Source organism: Callithrix jacchus, chromosome 16 (assembly GCF_049354715.1).
Source record: "Callithrix jacchus isolate 240 chromosome 16, calJac240_pri, whole genome shotgun sequence".
Lineage (NCBI taxonomy): Eukaryota > Metazoa > Chordata > Mammalia > Primates > Cebidae > Callithrix > Callithrix jacchus.
In genome coordinates, this window is record NC_133517.1 from 88,794,942 (window position 1) to 88,813,581 (window position 18,640).

General features: G+C 35.2%; 1 protein-coding gene across 46 annotated transcripts in view; it reads left to right on the plus strand.

The window, feature by feature from the left end:
* The window catches only part of EIF3E (eukaryotic translation initiation factor 3 subunit E), a 242,319-nt gene that overhangs the window by 195,582 nt on the left and 28,097 nt on the right, over positions 1–18,640 (plus strand). For all 46 annotated transcript variants that reach the window (XM_078353293.1, XM_078353300.1, XM_078353296.1 and 43 more), the window contains 5 exons: positions 3,035–3,149; positions 5,130–5,247; positions 8,902–8,944; positions 10,006–10,110; positions 17,893–18,018. In XM_078353293.1, the coding sequence (XP_078209419.1) occupies positions 3,035–3,149; positions 5,130–5,247; positions 8,902–8,944; positions 10,006–10,110; positions 17,893–18,018 (507 nt within the window). The remainder of the gene's footprint in view (positions 1–3,034; positions 3,150–5,129; positions 5,248–8,901; positions 8,945–10,005; positions 10,111–17,892; positions 18,019–18,640) is intronic.

Sequence of the window (18,640 nt, forward strand, 5' to 3'; positions counted from 1 at the left end):
TGTCTCAAAATACTCAAGTGATCTGCCAACTTGGCACTACAAAAGTGCTAGGATTGATTACAGGTGTGAGGCACCACCCTGGCCCTAAATGGTCTTTATTTTTGGAAGATTAGGCCATTCTGTATTGGTATGGGATGAGAGAGGGAGACAGTGGGGGTTTTGATGAGTAGGGTAAAGAATGAAAATGGTCACTAAGAAACTGATCAAAGAAAAATACAAGGATTCGTTAAGTGTGGAGGTTCCAACTGAGATTGGAATCATACCTTATAGAGCTAATAATGATGGTCATTCTGGGCGGGGAGTGGTAGACAGCTGTGGGAGTAGTACAGAAATATTTAGGGGTAGGCTTGTACAGAAATGTCATTTAGAGAAGCACAGATGTGATCAAATAACATTATTGCCTAATTTTGAAACATTTTTTAGTCTTCCTTAGCCAGAACCTAGAGAGTAGATGACCTTTTTTTTAATAGTTATTAACACTAAAATTTATATAGTTGGAGAAAATAGTTTGAAAGAATCAATGATAGAGCTAAAGGGAAAATCTTTGAAATCGCTAAAAATAATATCCAAATTAAGGTAGAAAGTGACATCAAAAAGGGTGTTACAGAAATTGGAAAGAGCAGAAAGTCTGAGGATGATGAAGAGTTTAATGGTAATGCTGGAATCTGAGCCACAGGAGGTTGTCAGTTTAAGTTGGAATTCTTGGAGATGAGATATTTGAAAGTTGTTATAATTTGTGGGATAAAGGAATTTTAGGACTGGAGCTTTTAAAGAGTCATCAATATGGCATTATGTTTGTGTAGAATGACAGCAGAGGAAGAGATGGCAAAAAAAGATTATTAATCTGTTAAAAAGTAGTATGTTTTCAAGAGGTTGATAGAATAGGGATCAGCAAACTACAGCCTGGGAATCAGATAGCAGCCTGTTTTTTTGTGGTTTTGGGGATAAGAATAGTTTTTAACAGGAATATTTGCAAACACTAGCAGTTACAGAATATTGACTTTATACCCCAATTAAGTGAAATGCTTTTTCCTGAAAAAGCATTCTGTTCTTATTAGTAGACCTGTATTACAGAAATTTTTAGTGTTACTATTTTTGTTTCAAAATTTTTAAATTTTGTGGAAATTTCAATTTTCCTTTTTCATGTGAGTACTTATATAGTATTTTCAGTTGTTGCTTCTTGATACACAGTCTAAAGTGTTTGTGTTCTGCCTCTAAGGCAGAATTGAGAGGCAGGTGTAGATCTTCGAACAGGCCAGTAACATCTGATGGCAGAGGAGCAAGGCTATTGTATCTACTGTGGAGAGAGATGTGGTAAATTAAAAGCTATTACTGGAGTGGAGAGGAGAGGTAGCATGCTAGGAAAATAATGTTTTTATTTTTGATTAAGGTTTCTATAGGGCAAACTGATGAGAAGTTAAGATTTTTCAGGTAAATTTTTTTTTATCAGATACAACATTCATTCATACAAGTATACAAATATAAATGTACTGGTCAATGATATATATGTATTTTTCCAAAACGAATAGTGAATACATTTTTGTGACCACCACTCAGATTAATAAATAAAACATTACAGACATCCTTAAACCTTCCTTCTGACCCATTAGTCACTACTCACATCCCTTAAAGGTAAGCTCTAGTCTGATGATTCATTTTGGGTGTTTTCGATTTTTATATAGATGGAATTAGGAATTAAGCATTTACCACCATGTACTGCTTTGTGTGACTTCTTTCACTCAGCATTGTCTGTGAGTCATGTTTTTAGGATAGCAGTAGTAGTTCATTGATTTTTCAGTGAAAATAGGCAACTGTTAAACTATTGTTAGTATGCTATAGTTTGTTTTCTCATTTTAACATCGATAGACGTAGCTATTACAAATAGTGCTCCTGTGTACATTTTTGGAAGTGCACTTTGAATATATGCACTCATTTCTTTTGGGTGCTTTGGAACAGAATTGCTTGATCAAAAAGTATGTTTGGCTTTGGGAGATAAAAATCTTACAAAGTGGTTGTGTTGTATTCCTGCCAGAAGAGTGTTCCAGGTAGTCTACATCTATACCAACACTGGTATTGTCAGTATTTTTAAAATTTTTGTTGCAGTTTTTAATCTTCATTTCCTTTGTGATTAGTGAAGTTGAGAATCTTTTCATGTGTTTATTGCCCATTTGATTGTTTTCTTTTGTGAAGTGCCTATCTTTTAGCCATTTTAATTGGATGATCTGTCTTGTCTTACTCATTTGTAGGAGCTCTGCATGTAATTTGGCAGGTTCAGTTTTGCTCTCATGGCTAAATACCATTTGACCACTTTCATCTTTACTTCTTGCAGTCAGTGAAGTATTGTGGCATTTTCCTGAAGTTTTCTTTCCTTGCAAAATTAAATTCAGTACAGAAATCTTTTCTTTTGCTGAAGCATTTCTGTCCCTGAATATTGTATAGAATCTTTACATGTTAGTCAGTACACTTTATGTGAGTTTCTGTATTTATCTATTTGCTCCCTGTATTATAGATTAAATTCTGTTTCTTGGACTCTTTGCAAAGCAGAAACCTGATGTAACATGGTTGACTTAAAAAATGGGTGCAGTTTTGTTTCAGCAATGTGGATGGAGAAGCATATAAGAGTTTATTCCTGATTACCTGGTTATGGAGAGGTGACAGCTATATGTGCTTTATAGAAGAGATGGTGTTGGTTTTGTTTATTTATACACAGCCTTGCCTAGAAAGGGTAAGAGATGATTTGTAGGGACACGTGAAAAATAAGATAGTATAAATCAGAAGTGGGGGGGACTGACTATAGTAATTCTCTTCATTTTAAAATTTTTAGGTAAGTAAAATATTTTTACATCTGTAGGTTGGTTACTTGCTATATTGCTTGCCATTATTATTACCAGAGGGGGTAATTAATATTTTATAGTATTTTATAAAGTATTTCTTGAAATATATTTCTAGGTAAATTAATCTTAGTATTAATCAGTTCATTTGGGAAACTTAAATATATTCGTTCGAAAGTTATTTATTTATTTATCTTTTGCAGATATATAATGAAAAGGAATTATTACAAGGTAAATTGGACCTTCTTAGTGATACCAACATGGTAGACTTTGCTATGGATGTTTACAAAAACCTTTATTCTGATGATATTCCTCATGGTAAGTTTTGTCATTAGAACTGAAGCTTGTCTTTTGACTTGAGGATGTGTGTATTAAAGTTTTATGATGTATGAAAGAGCTTTAGCCAGAAGGTTTAATTATTATTTGAATGTTAATGTTCTTTGAGACAGGTTATATAAAGGTTTCATGTCTTCTAAAGTATATCGTTTTCTCCTTGTGAAAGATGTGGAACTACTTTAAAATATGGTCATCAGATGCCTTCAGTCATAGTATGTATCATCAAAGTTGTGCTTATGACTCATATTCCTTACAGTTATCTGAGAATATTTCAGTTCTTTGGTTGCTAACATTTTCAGTGAGTGCATTGTGTCCCTTAGAGATCTTTTTTTTCCATTTTGAGGTATGTAGTGTAGAGGTTGTTCTCCAAATATTAGTTCCCAGGCCCAGCATCATCAGTTCACCTGGGAGAGCTTGTTAGAAATGCAGATTTTGGGCCACACACCAGAATCTGTTTAATCAAAACTGTTAAGTGAGGCCTAGCACTCAAGTTGAAGGATTACTCTGGTACTGTGTTTTCCAAATCCTTGCTTTCTGTGGTAATAGATGTTCCTTAAAAAAACAAAACAAAATTGGTCCCAGAAGTTTGGGAAATAATTCTGTGTGTCATTTCCTCTATGCATATTACATTTTTAAAGGTTCCAAGAACTCTGGCAGTAGAGAAATATGGTATACTCTGTTTAAATTGACATTTCTCAAAATTTGATCATAGATCTTCTGTGTTTGAGAAAGACTATTATAGAATATACTTTTAATATAATGCAGAGGTTGCAGTTAGTTTAATGCAGAAATTATTACATTAAACATAATCCACCTGTTTGACTTACAGTTCCCTACAATAACAGTGGCTTTTCTTTAATTTAAGTTTGTCATGGAGAAGTAAACAAAAAGGAAACTTTTTTTTTTTTTTTTTTTTTTTTGAGACAGAGTCTTGCACTGTCACCCCAGTTGGAGTGCAACGGCATGATCTTGGCTCATTGCAGCTTCTGCCTCCTGAGATCAAGTGATTCTCTTGCCTCAACCTGCTGAGTAGTTGGGATTATGGGTGTGCACCACCATGCCTGGCTAATTTTTGTATGTTTAGTGGAGACGAGGTTTCACCATTTTGGCCAGGCTGACCTCATGGTCTGTCGGTGTCAGCCTCCCAAAGTGCTTGGATTACTGTGTGAGCCACTGTGCCTTGGCAGAAACTTGTTTCTTAGTTTCTTACTAAAACATTAAGATGTTATTAGAGTTGGCTATGTGCAAGTGTTTTCTACCTTTTCATAATACAGTAAAAAGGAAATTATAGAATTTGGTTGAAGAGATTATAGAGCTGGATTTATAGTTAAAAGATTATTATTAACTGGATTTAAATTCCATTCACCCTAGTTGATAATCTGTAATAGTAATATGTAAACCCCTCTGAGTTTTTATTCAGAAACTCTGGGATCATATTTATCTAAGAAAATTAAATGGGAAGAAATAAAAACACTTGGAAGGAAGTCTCTGCAATGGAGAATTAACTGACAATAATTCTGTCCTATTCGTACTTTTTTTGTTTCCCTCCCTACCGTCACTCTAGGCTGTATATTCTCTAGTTTCTCTTAAGAGTAAGAAAAGGATTCAGAAAAGGATTACCTTTTCTTTTTTGTGCCTTTGTATTACTAGAAGGAAGAAATTAGGGATCTGGGGACATTACTGAGTTAGTAGCCCCTGACATATGAATATATTGGGGGTAAATAAATGTATACTACATAGTTTAAATGCATTGAAAAATTTCCCCATATTCTCATGAATGAGAAAATGTGACGTGGTAGTGTGATGTGCACTTACAGTCTCAGCTACTTGATGGATTGAGCCTGGGAGGCAGAGATTGCAGTGAGTCAGTACCATACCACCTCATTCCACAGTAGGCGGATGTAATGAAACACAGTTTAACATTCCTTAACATTGTAGTACGCTTCTGCATTTTTTAATTAGCTTTGAGAGAGAAAAGAACCACAGTTGTTGCACAACTGAAACAGCTTCAGGCAGAAACAGAACCAATTGTGAAGATGTTTGAAGATCCAGAAACTACAAGGCAAATGCAGTCAACCAGGTAAACTCTTCTTAATTTTGAATTCTAAAACTTCTCTTTTCTGGATTAATACAAATGTTAATTCAAACTTTATCCAGTATCCTATAGTAAAAGTTCATGGATTAAATGAGTGCTTTATTCATTTTTAAATTTTTACTTGGCTGTGTGCGGTGGCTCACGCCTATAATCTCAGCACTTTGGGAGGCCAAGGCGGGTGGATCACGAGGTCAAGAGATGGAGACCATCCTGGTCAACAAGGTGAAACCCCGCCTCTACTAAAAACACAAAAATTAGCTGGGCATGGTGCGTGCCTGTAGTCCCAGCTACTTGGGAGGCTGAGGCAGGAGAATTGCTTGAACCCAGGAAGCGGAGGTTGCGGTGAGCTGAGATCGTGCCATTGCACTCCATTCTGAGTAACAACAGCGAAACTCTGTCTCAAAAAAAAAAATTAAAATAAAAAATAAATTTTTACTTACCCTTATTTCGTAGGGGCCCGTATAAATAATGCATGTTAATATTAAGACTAATTTCTTTTTTAAAACTTATTTACTACTTATCTGTACTGATTATGCTACAGAAATTTCGTCTCCTATTTTCCCCTTCCCGGGGACATTTGCAGTGTTTGGAGATACTTTGGGTTGCCATAACTAGAGGGGTGCTTTTGGCACCTAGTAAGTAGAGGCCAGTTATGCTGTTAAACATCTTACAGTGCATAGGACAGCACCTCCCCTGCTGCTCCCCAGCAGAGAATTACCCAACTCAAAATGTCCACTAAGAAACCCTGTGCTGCCGCATCATGGCTCATGCCTGTAATCTCAGCACTTGGGGAGGTGGAGGCAAGCAGTTCCCTTGAGCCTAGGAGTTCGAGAGCAGCCTGGGCAACATGGCAAAACCCTATATCTACCAAAAAAATAAAACCTACAAAATATTAGCCAGGCATGGTGGTGTGCGCTTGTAGTCTCAGCTGCTTGTTACTTGGGAGGCTGAGGTGGGAGGATGACTTGAGCCCAGGAGGTGGAGGTTACAGTTAGTTGATAGCATATCACTGCATTCCAAAGTAGGTGATATAATGAAACATTGTTTTGAGGAAAAAAAAAAGAAATCCTGTGCCTGGGCAATACCTAAAGCTCTAGAGCACATGGGTATCTCCTTATAAGAGAAACCTGAGCTCACTTTATCACCGGCTACATTCTCTCACATCCTTCCAAGCTCCATTCCCAGCCCCAAGGAGTGTAGTTTTGAGCTGATAAGATTATTTTATTCCTAACTTCCCTTTAGCTAGAAATAGACTTATTGTTTCATTTACAAAGAAAGCATGTGCCTACTTAGTCTTAACTTAGTACATGTTATTGGTGGAAGCCCTTTGGGTTATAAGAAACATTTAAAAATAAAATCTCCTACTAAAATTGAATATTGTCATTTGAGACAAATTCTAGCCACCAGTAAATTGCTTGAGGAATTGCTGGATATTTTGCCATGTTTTACCTTTAATTTCTATGTGTTCAAACCAAATTTTTACAGATTGACTCTTAAGTTTTCCTTTGTGATTTGAGAAGGGGTTGCCAGATATTTTTAGAAAAATCAGCAAATACACAATTACTGTGCCATAGGATGGTATACTATACTATACTATGACATATACTACATATATAGGCAGATGTAAATGCTGTCAGCTGTCTGTTCTGCATCTGTGGATTCAGCCAATTGCAGATGAAAAATATTCAGGGAAAGCACCTACAAAATAACAATACGACAATAAAAAATAATACAAATAAAACTATAGTGTAACCACTAACAACTCTGATACTTACATTGTATTAGGTATAAGTAATCTAGAGATGATTTAAAGTATATGGGAGGATGTGTATAGTTTACATGCACTCTATGCTTTTTTAACATAAAGGACTTGAGCACCTGCAGATTTTGGTATTTGAGGGTGCTGGTGGGTGGGGGGTGGGCGAGGTCTTGGAACTAATGCTCTGGGGATACTAAGGGATGACTGTATACACATGCGCACACACAGAGAGATATATATACACCCATTACATGCATAGGCAGAGCTATATATTATGCTAAACTACTTGTATGTTTTTAGAATAAGTAATTCTAGATCTTCAAGTCACATGTAGGTGATTACCAAGGGACAGCTGAAATAATCCAGATGTTAGACTGCAACAGAGAATTTAGGATGCTGTCATTTAGTCACTCAAAGACTGGGAAGTAATGGGATCAGTGTATGAATAAGATGAATGTAGATGTGTTGTTCACCGGTTAGTAGAAAAAGAGAATCTTGTAGCTTAGTGGGCACTGAATTTGAGATAAATGAAAAGATCATGTGTTAAAAACTTGTAATCTTACTATACTTACAAACTACCTATTTCAGCGTAGAAACCTTTTTCTGACAATTCCCCCTTTTTAAGTTTCATTGAACATATAGTATTGTACTTACATTTTCCCAGAAATAATCAGCCAGAGGACAAAGATTTATACCTGAGTGGTGAAAGTACTGCAATACAAAGTTATTCACTGTGATCCACTGCTAGCGTTCAGTTTTTGTTGAAATTCTTTTATGTTGGAATTTCATGTGCATTTCATATTCAGTATTATAATACACCTATATTAATTTTTATGGGGACATATCTTTGCCCCATGAAATCAAGTAAAATTGTTCTTCCAAAGACACATTACAGCATATTTCTTCTTGTGAGAAGGATAAGAAAATGTTTTCATTTTGGAAAATGCAATCGGGTGAGTGACTCACGCCTGTAATCCCAGCACTTTGGAAGGCATGGTGGTGCACGCTTGTAATCCCAGCTACCTGGGAGGCTGAGGCAGGAGCATTGCATGAACCTGGAAGGTGGAGGTGGCAGTGAGCCAAGATCATGCCACTGCACTCCATCCTTGGATGACAGAGTGACACTCCATCTCAAAAAACAACAACAATGAAAATGCTCATAAGGTGGACAACTATATCCATATATCACCTGTCCCTTTATCTCTTTACCAGTTTTCTTTTTACCAGTCTGTCAACATCTCAAGATAATGCAAAGCTAAGTTAAGAAATATTAAATTTCGCACTTAGTTACATGTAATGATTATATAGGGTATGTAGCATAGCTGTCATGTACATCAGATATGATTTATTTATCAATTTATTTATTTTTGAGACAGAGTCTCACTCTGTCACTCAAGCTGGTGTGCAGTGTGCCTTCTTGGCTCACTGCAACCTATATCTCCCGGATTCAAGTGATTCTTCTGCTTCAGCCTTCATTAGCTGGGATTATAGGCACCTACCACAATGTCCGGCTAATTTTTGTATTTTTAGTAGAGATGGGGTTTCACCATGTTTGGCCAGGCTTGTCTCGAACTCCTGACCTCAGGTGATCCACCTGCCTCGGCCTCCCAAAGTGCTGGAATTATAGGCATGAGCCACCGCGGACAATCAGGCATGGTTTATTAATCTTGTAAGTTTGAATTTTAAAGCTTGTAGACCCCCTTGTCTACTTATATTCAAAACATGTAATGTCCTGCTTATTTTATTCTGGAAGTCTTACTTAAGGCATGTAAGTATTTATTTAAGGTGGTTTTGTGTAGGTAATGACTTACAAGTTAGATATGCTTATTTTGTTTTCTATGGCCTTTAAAATACAGTAATTTTTGTTTTTTACTATTTAGGGATGGTAGGATGCTCTTTGACTACCTGGCAGACAAACATGGTGTAAGTGTTTTAAAAATATTTCAGTGTGGTCATGTTTTAATAATGCTGACTAAAGACTGGTTTGTACAGATAGGCTTATGGCTTGGCCTACAAATATAATTTCCCGATTAACTTATTATAATATCTCATTATGTTTTTAAAACTTCAGTTTTTATAAATTGTTGCTGATAGGAAAATATATGCTAACAGTTCACCTTTAGATAACAGAAATTCTCAAAGCTTTCATTTATTCCAAGTTATAATAGTTGGCAATAATTTTTGGCATTTTATATTCGTGTCAACAGCAAGCTAAGTATCATAGGGCACAGGATGCCTTTTCTTATGGATTAACAAGTAAGGCAAACAGAATTAAATTTGAATTAAAAATGCTTTAAGCAATAAAATTAAGTAATACTTTGGCTGCTTTGTGGAACACAATAGCCATTGAAATTATTAAGGGTCATTATAAATCCCCAAATTCACAAATAAATAAATGTCATAAGCTTTCCTAATTGAGATTTCTCTCAATCTCATTTCCTTTGTGTTAACTCAAAGCATGAGGGTTTGCATATAATTAATTAGTTAAGGGGTCCCCAACCCTCAGGTCATGGACTAGTACCAGAAGGCCACAGAGGAGATGATCAGGTGAGCAAGCATTACTACTTGAGTTCTGCCTTCAGAACTCAAATCAGCAGAGACATTAAATTCTCATAGGAGCAAAAACCCTGCTGTGAACTGCACATGCAGTTCATCTAGGTTGCATGCTCCTTATGAGAGTCCAGCTGATGCCTTGATGATCTGAGGTGGAATAGTTTCATCCCAAAACCACCTGCCCTACCCCAACTCCCATTAGTTTACTTCCTTAAATAACTCCAGGGGTCACTTTAGAATAGTCTCCCAAAAGCTGCCACCAAAAATAAATACCATAATCGGAGATACGTTTGATTTGTAAAATATATGTTAGAAATTGGTGCATTCAACATCCACAGTTTTGACCTCAAAGACTTATGAATTGTAATGGAATTTTAAAACTCTAAATTAACAAAGAGAACTTAATCTTTTTTTTTTTTTTTTCATTTTAGTTTAGGCAGGAATATTTAGACACCCTTTACAGATACGCAAAATTCCAATATGAATGTGGGAATTACTCAGGAGCAGCAGAATATCTTTATTTTTTTAGAGTGTTGGTAAGTATAAGTACTCGATTTTTTTGTCTTGTAGGATTCCCTTGGTTCTTCAAAACATGTCTATAGATTTGGGTCTGTTCATTAAGTTTTCAACAGTCATTGGCAAAAGAGAAAAAAGTAAAGAAAACCTTCCCACTCAAAAACAGAGACCTTGTTTCAGGGCCTTAAAATTTGGAGGTTGATTTAACTTGTCCTTGAAATCTAAAGTAGGAACCACAAATTTGTTGTTTTTGTTATAATTTTATGGTTTTTAGCATTAACAGTATCTTATCATGTAATGGATTTATTATTATACAGCACAGCGAGTGGCACATTGTAGGTGCTTAATTAATATTGAGTAAATCCATTATTCCTGATTTAATACTTTATGGTATATGTATATTCCTTGAACTTGTTCTAAACAACTGTGGAATCCTAAGGGTGTGTGAAATATTTTTTTTTCCTTAGTAGTAACTTTTTTCCAGTTATGTCTGCCTTCAGCTATTAGAATATAAAGATCAATGGTTTCTTCATTACATGAGGTGTAGATGAGTTTAAATGGCACTATTACCTATAAAGTATGCTGTTACCTTATTTGACAGGCTTCTAGATTTAGTGCTTTGTTAGAGAAGCAGAGTTGTGTGAAGCCAGATTAGAAATTAGGCCTTGGCCAGGCACGGTGGCTCACGCCTGTAACCCCAGCACTTTGGGAGGCCAAGGCAGCGTATCACCTGACATCAGGAGTTAAGCCTGGCCAATTGCTAAAACCTGTCTCTACTAAAAATACAAAAATTAGCCAAACATGTGGCATGTGCCTATAATCCCAGCTACTTGGGAGGCTGAGGCAGGAGAATCACTTGAACTCAGGAGGTAGAGGTTGCAGTGAGCCAAGATGGTGCCACTGCACTCTAGCTTGGGTGACAGAGTGAGATTCCATCTCAAAAAATAATTGAAATAAAATAAAATAAATAAAAATCAGGCCTTCAACTTGATGTACTTCTTTCTTACTCTGTCTTCTGTTTAGGAAAGTATATTAGGTGCCTTCTAGAGTTACCAAAACATTCTTGTATTAACTAGCCTCTCATTTGAGAAATTGTAATTTGTTACTCACTTTTAACTAGTAAGTAGGTACTGAAAATCTTAATTTCTTTTTTTTTTTTTGAGACAGGGTCTTGCTCTTACTCAGGTTAAAGTGCAGTAGTGCCAACATAACTCACTACAATGTTGAACTCCTGTGCTCAAGAGATTCTGTTGCCTCCTGAGTAGCTAGGACTACAAGTATGCATCACCACGCATGATTAAGTTTTAATTTTTTTTTTCTGAGATGGAGTCTTGCTTTGTTGCACAGGCTGGTCTCAAACTCCTGGCCTGAAGTGATTCTCCCTCCTCAGCCTTTTGATGCTTTGGGATTTACAGGCGTGAGCCACTGCACACTGCCTGTCTAAGATTTCTCTAGTTAATCATAGAAGTTGGAAAAAGACCATAAAACAGAGACGTTTTGTCTTCCAACCTTGAAGAGTTTGTTTGTTTTTGCTGTTATTTTCTGGTGCTTTTTTCTTCACTTTTAGCTCCACATGTCACAAAATAAAGTCTTATAGCTGCTGTCTGTGGTTATTTTTCTAGGAAATTAAATTTTAATTTTTGTAGGAGGGAGAGGTTAGTATTACTGATTCAGGTAATATCTACATTTAAATTGCATAGACAACTTCACTTTTTGAAACTCCACCGACCAATAAAGAAAAAGATTTTATATGTTTATTTTTAACTTTACTTAAGAAAAACAACTTTTTCTCTTGCTCCCATTTGTAGATGAATTCTTAATTTACAGATTAGCTTTGGTTCACTTGCAAGTGCATTGAAGGTAATCAGTGATGCTAAACTTGTAGTAACTTATCAAAAAATTCCATCAGTTTTACTTTGAATATCACGAGGGATTTAGGAGAGCAAAAGTTGATTACTTTGGAAATGTAAACAGCTTAAACCAGGATTGTAAAATCAGAAGCCTGGTATGATTACAGGTACGTGAAAAGACTTGGTTATTTATATCATTTGTTAATGCTGGGAGTGAATTTTGAGAATGAAGATCTAGTGTCATGTTAGAGTTCCAGCACAGTAAATTTATTGTTGCTGGCCAATGAGTGAATGTGCCATTTTGCTAAGACATGGAAACTTAAGGTAACTGCTGGAAATCCAGATATTGAAACTTCTAGCATATCCAGCCTTGAAAGCAGGTTGGTATGAAGAGCCAACTGTAATGACATGGAGTTTAGCCAGAGCAGTACACATGAACCTTTTTAGGATTAAAAAACTTGCTGCACTGTTACAAAAAGCTTTTATTCTAACACATATAACATATTCTAGTGTTGATAGTATCATTATATTTATGTAGTATGGTTTTATAATTGGTCTGAAAATTTCTGCAAGTGACAGGTTTGTACTTAAAAGTTTGGTGAATTTTTGTTTACTTCTTTAAAATAAGAAGATACAAGTTAATTTCCTATCTTAAAAAAAATTGGGGGGTTAGTTTTAAGCTTTGCATTGCCCCTAACAAATTTTATACTGGAACTCAAATGATATTTTGATTAAGTGATTGAACACTATAATATAAACACTAAATTAATATGTTTCACATCAAAAGCAGTCAACATATAGTTATTTGAAATTCTTAGAAGTTATGTTCAATTCATTTAAAAATTTTTGTCCCATCTTGTGCCACAAAACATTTGCATTAGGTGCGAATTTGTTGCTTCTTACTGGCATATTGGCAGGCTAACAGAGCCAAGTTTAAAAGAACAGATTACATTACTTATCTTTTTCTTTTGATTTGGATAGCCAGTACCATAAGATCTGTGTATTTGTCTGAAGCTTTGTTTAATAGCCAATCTAAGAATCTTGTTTGGATTTGTGATGAAAACTGTCAATGTTTTACTTTAGTTAATTAATTTAATTTTTTGCAGTGGTCTTTTTTTATTTCTAAATACTTTTCTGGTGGTTGATTATTCTTTTAAATCGATGGTTAGGGAAACATAAGCTATGAAAGAGCCATTGTAACTATGATCTGAGATTAGAATTTGACTCTCTGAATGACCTATTGTAGGTCAGTGTTGTATAAATTAAAGCTGTGTGACCCTAGAATCTACCCCTTAAAAAAAAAAAAGGACTTTTGGATTTTAGAATACATTGAGTGTTTAGGTACACTGGTTGTGAAACTTCTTTGATTTATACTCCAAGAAATGTGTTAATTGAAATAAAATGATGAAGCTGGTTTGGTGGGAATTTTTGAACACTTTTGCTCTAAAAGTTATTAGCACTATTGATTATTTTGTTAAAATTTTCCCTCATTGTGGCCTTTGATCTGGCTCCAAAATATACCCCATTCCCTCATTCAGCAGCATTTTGAAATAAAAGTGATTTTAGTTCCTAGGACTATTTGTTGTCGTATTTTTGGAGCTATGTCTTTCCTTCTCTCAGGATGTAAAATGTATTTTCTTTAAAAAATATTTTTCTTTGAGGCTCCAGACAGTATGAGTAATGATAATTTTTGGAGGCATTAGGATCTTGACTGAAGTTTTGGCTCTGATGTACCCTGACATCACTGTAAGAATTGTGTTTTAATACTGATTTTCAAGCATAGTTTTTCATATTTTAACAGCTGAAATCCGAAAGTGTCTTTCTTTACTAGGTTGTTTTTGGTTTTAGAAATATAAAATAATTATGTTAAAATTGATGGTGTCTTTGACTTGATTGTATATTTTAATCAGATGTCTTATAAGAATTAAGCATTTTGAGACTAGATCCAAGATGGCCGATCACTAACAGCTTGGGATTATAGCTCCCAGTGAAAGCTCAGAGAACGAGAAGACGCCACACTTTTAGACGAATTTTCGTCACTTACGGATCAGCCGATTCCCAGTGGAGGAGCCCAACGGGTCGCCAGCGCGACCCTCGTGGCCGCCGTAGCGGTTTTGCCGGCGCCTCTGCGCAGCAGCTCTTCACGCAGAGCAAACTGGACCGCTTCCCCTACTGACCGGAGTTTGGAGCTCCGGGAAGTCAGAGCCGCTTGTTGCAGACTCAAGAGGGAAGCAAGACCAGAGATTCCCGGGCAGAAGAGCACCATCAGTCTTATCGCTGCTATTTAGGCCGCCACAGTGGGTTGCTCGGATCCTAGCACTGGGAATCAATAAATCGGACGTCTACTCAGAAACGTAATTAGAAAGGCGGTTCATCTACAATGAAGGGAAAAAAACAGCCTAAGGAGGCCGAGTATACCCAAAATCAGAACCCATCAGCAACGGAACAAGCCCTGATGGAAAAGGACTCATCAGCAACAGAATAAGTCCTGATGGAAAAGGACTGTGTTCCATTAATTGAAGTAGGCTTTAAAAGGTGGATGATAAGAAACTTCTGGGAGTTAAAGGAACTTGTTCTAACCCAATGTAAAGAAACTAAGAACTAAAGAAAAAAGGTTTGATAAAATGATGAAAAGAATAGACAATATAGAGAGGAATACAAATGAACTTATGGAGTTGAAAAATACAACACGAGAACTTAGTGAAATATGTACAAGCTTAAATAGCCGAATGGATCAAGCAGAAGGATATCAGAGGTCGAAGACCAACTTAATGAAATAAAACGACAAGACAAGAATAGAGAAAAAAGGATAAAAAGGAATGAGCAAAGTCTCCAAGAAATATGGGACTATGTGAAAAGACCTAATATACGTTTGATTGGTGTACCTGAATGTGATGGAGAGAATGAATTCAAGCTGGAAAATACTTTTCAGGACATTATCCAGGAAAATTTTCCCAATTTAGCAAAGCAGGGCACTATTCAACCCCAGGCAATACAGAGAACACCACAAAGATATTCCTCAAGAAGACCAACCCCAAGGCACATAATCGTTAGATTCACCAGGATCGAAACGAAGGAGAAAATATTAAGGGCAGCCAGAGGGAAAGATCAGGTTACCCATAAAGGGAAGCCTGTCAGGCTTACAGCAGATCTCTCAGCGGAAACCCTACAAGCTAGAAGAGAGTGGGGCCAATATTCAGTATACTTAAAGAACAGAACTTTCAGCCCAGAATTTCATATCCTGCCAATTTAAGCTTTACAATTGAAGGAAAAATAAAATCTTTTAGGAACAAGCAAGTACTCAGAGATTTTATTACCACCAGGCCTGCTTTACAAGAACTTCTAAAAGAAGCATTATATATATAGAAAGGAACAACCAGTATGAGCCTTTCTAAAAATACACCAAAAAGTAAAGAGCAATAACATAAAGAAGAATTTACATCAACGAAAGGATAAAATAGCCAGTTAATATCAAATGGCAGTATCCCTAAATTTAAATCTACTAAATCCCCCAATTAAAAGATACAGACAAAATCTTATGGTATATCTAAAGACATACAAAGACTCAAAGAGTTGGAAAAAAAACTTACCAACCCAATGGAGAGCAAAAATAAATAAATAAATAAGCAGGAGTTGCAATTCTCATAATTAATAAAATAGATTTTAAAGCTACAAGGATACAAGGGTAAAAGGATTAATGTAATAATAAGAGATCTTAACACCCAGATACATAAGACCCATAATGAGATTTAGATTCAACGAGACAGAAAATTGATAACAATTTCCAGGACTTGAACTCAGATCCAGAACAATAAACTCAATAGAGCTCTCCACTTTAAACACACAAAATATACATTATCTACTTTAAACACACAAAATATCGATCGGCCATTATTGATACCTATTTTAGGAATGAAGTAATATTTCTTTTTCCCTCTTTTTCTCTTTTTCCTTTTTTTTTCTCTTTTTCCCTCTTTTTCTTTCTTTTTCAAAGAAAAAGAATTAAGCATTTTATTCTTTGTAATTAAAACAGTTTTATGGATTTTGATATATCAGTTTTTAAACTTTCAATGAATTTTGAAAAACTTGTATGTTTGTGTGGCTACCATTAAATCAAGATAAAGAATATTTCTGTCACCTTACAAAGACCCTTTTAGTCCTTTTTGTGGTCAGACTCCGCTGATGGTCCTGGGCAACCATTGACCTGCTTTCTGTCCCTGTAGATTAGTTTTGCCTGTTCTAGAATTTTATGTATGTAAGTGGAATGATGTAGTAATGTATGTTTGTGTTTGGCTTATTTTTAGTAGCAAGTTTTTGAGATTTATTCATGTTATTGTATGTATCAGAAGTTAGATTCTATTTATTGCTCAGTAGTATTTCTGTGAATATACCGTGGTCTATTTAATATATTCATCTGTTGATGAATATTTGGATTACTTTTAGATTTTGTCTATGAAAAATAAAGTTGTATGAATATGCATGTATAAGTTATATTGTGGATATACATTGTGATAATAACTAGAACCAGGAGTATCATGGATATATTTCAAAATTTAATTTACAAATCTAGTCCATGTGTTATTTGCCTGCTCTTAGCATGTGCCAAATATTATTCAATACATTGAAAACTAAGAATATCAGTATAGGCTGTTGTATTGTGGTCTCCAATGTTTAGATTATCTATCTGGAAATATGTATATAAATGTACCTATATATAAATCTATATACATATCTCTGTGATGGTTTTCATCATTATTTCAGTAACTCATATTTACCAAGTTCTTACCTATATCAGGTGATAAGTGTAATCTCTGCATGTGTTATGTCACTTTATACAACTGAGGTGGGTTCTATCCCCATGTTGCAGTGAGGAGGCTAAAGTATAAATTCTAGCTGTTAAATGGTAGAGACAAAATTCTTGATTGGATTTCTGACCCTACACATATAATTTACCTTGTAATTATGATATCTACACTATTATGTAAAAGTGCTTCTGTGAAAAATTAAAATTGAAATTTCATCTTGAGGTGTAGAAATGTATTCTTCCTCCTCTGCTACCCTTACTTGCTTCTACTGCTTTAGCACATCTGATGGGTTCAGAGTCAGTTTTCCCACTTCTTTGTTTTGAGGGAGTCCAGCTTTGCTCAGTGTTATTAGCCTGATCTCCTTTGGATGTTTTGAGTTTGTGACCCTCTTTTACTAGTGAATAGGAGCGTTAAGGATGACCCTTAGTCTCCTTTTTTAGGTTAAGACTGTGGTTTAAAACGTATAGCTTTCATGATTAGAAGTGTAATTTGGGACAAATTACACTTTATATGTATTAGTTCTCCTCTTGAAAATGGGGATAAAAAAGTATAAGCTTTTTGTTAGGATTACAGGTAAACACTAACTTGTATTGCTCAGTACATAATTTATCGATAACTATTAATTGTCATTAACCAGTTGGCCTGTTTTTTCTCCTGTCTCCATCTCTACATGACTTCCATTTGTGTCATAGTTTGGAGATATTTTTTGGTTCTCTACATAATTTCTCATTATATTATAAATGAGACTCACAAGTCTTGATTTTCCACATCTTCATTCTAGTGATTTTAGTGACGAATTATATGTGAATCTAATTTGGTTTCTAAAGTTTTAGGTTCCTGAAATTTGATTAGTTGTGTATAAATTTTCTGAAGTGGGTTACAGTAAGATGATGCTACTGTTTCCTAGTTATAAAAGTTATCCTTTATTTTCTTACCTAGACTGAATATTGAAGACCTGAGTATTTTTAGCAAATTAAGTTTTTTGAAACAAACCAGTGTGGTCCAATAAGGACTTAAATAACTACAGATTTGTGTAGAGAGCTGTAGGTCTTTTAGTAGGCAAGAGGGGTTAGGTGGGTGTCAAACATACATTATGTTAATTCTCCAAGAGTATTCACAATGTAATTAATTATGATTTCTTAAACAGGTTCCAGCAACAGATAGAAATGCATTAAGTTCACTCTGGGGAAAGCTGGCCTCTGAAATCTTAATGCAAAATTGGGATGCCGCCATGGAAGATCTTACACGGTTAAAAGAGACCATAGATAATAATGTGAGTTAGACTTTTTCAGTTATTCTCTAAAATATCTATGTATCCTTCATATTTTCTGATAAGAACAAACTATGCATTTGGGGAATAAAAAAAGAATAACTAACAAAAAATTTTAAAATAGCTTTGGTTGACCTTACAAAAATCATAGTGGATTAGTGGGTTGACTAGTTTGAATCTCCTTAAAGGAAATTGTCAAACTTCATTTGACTCTTAGAGAAAAAATGTAGCCTTCATTTCTGTTACAGCTACTGTGCTCTTTTTTTTCCTATGCCAGTAAAAATGACACTATGCTGTTAGTGCCACCTTTTATTGCAGAAGACAATTTTCATCTACAATTATCTAATTAAACCACTTACTATGAAATGTTCAATTTAATTCTTTTAAAATGTTTTCTGAAATGATTATAATTTATAACTTCTGTGAGAGTTTGTAAATTAGAACGTCTTCAGTGGACATCATTGAATCTGTCTCTAAGAACAGGGTAATAAATAATTTGGATTGTTGAGGGATCATGCAGAGAGAAAGCATAGAGGATCAGACTTTGATCATAATGACCAAAGTCATGCCTTAAAAGGGGCCCATTTTAAATTACAGTTTGGAAGTTAGTGATGTTTGTCCTCTT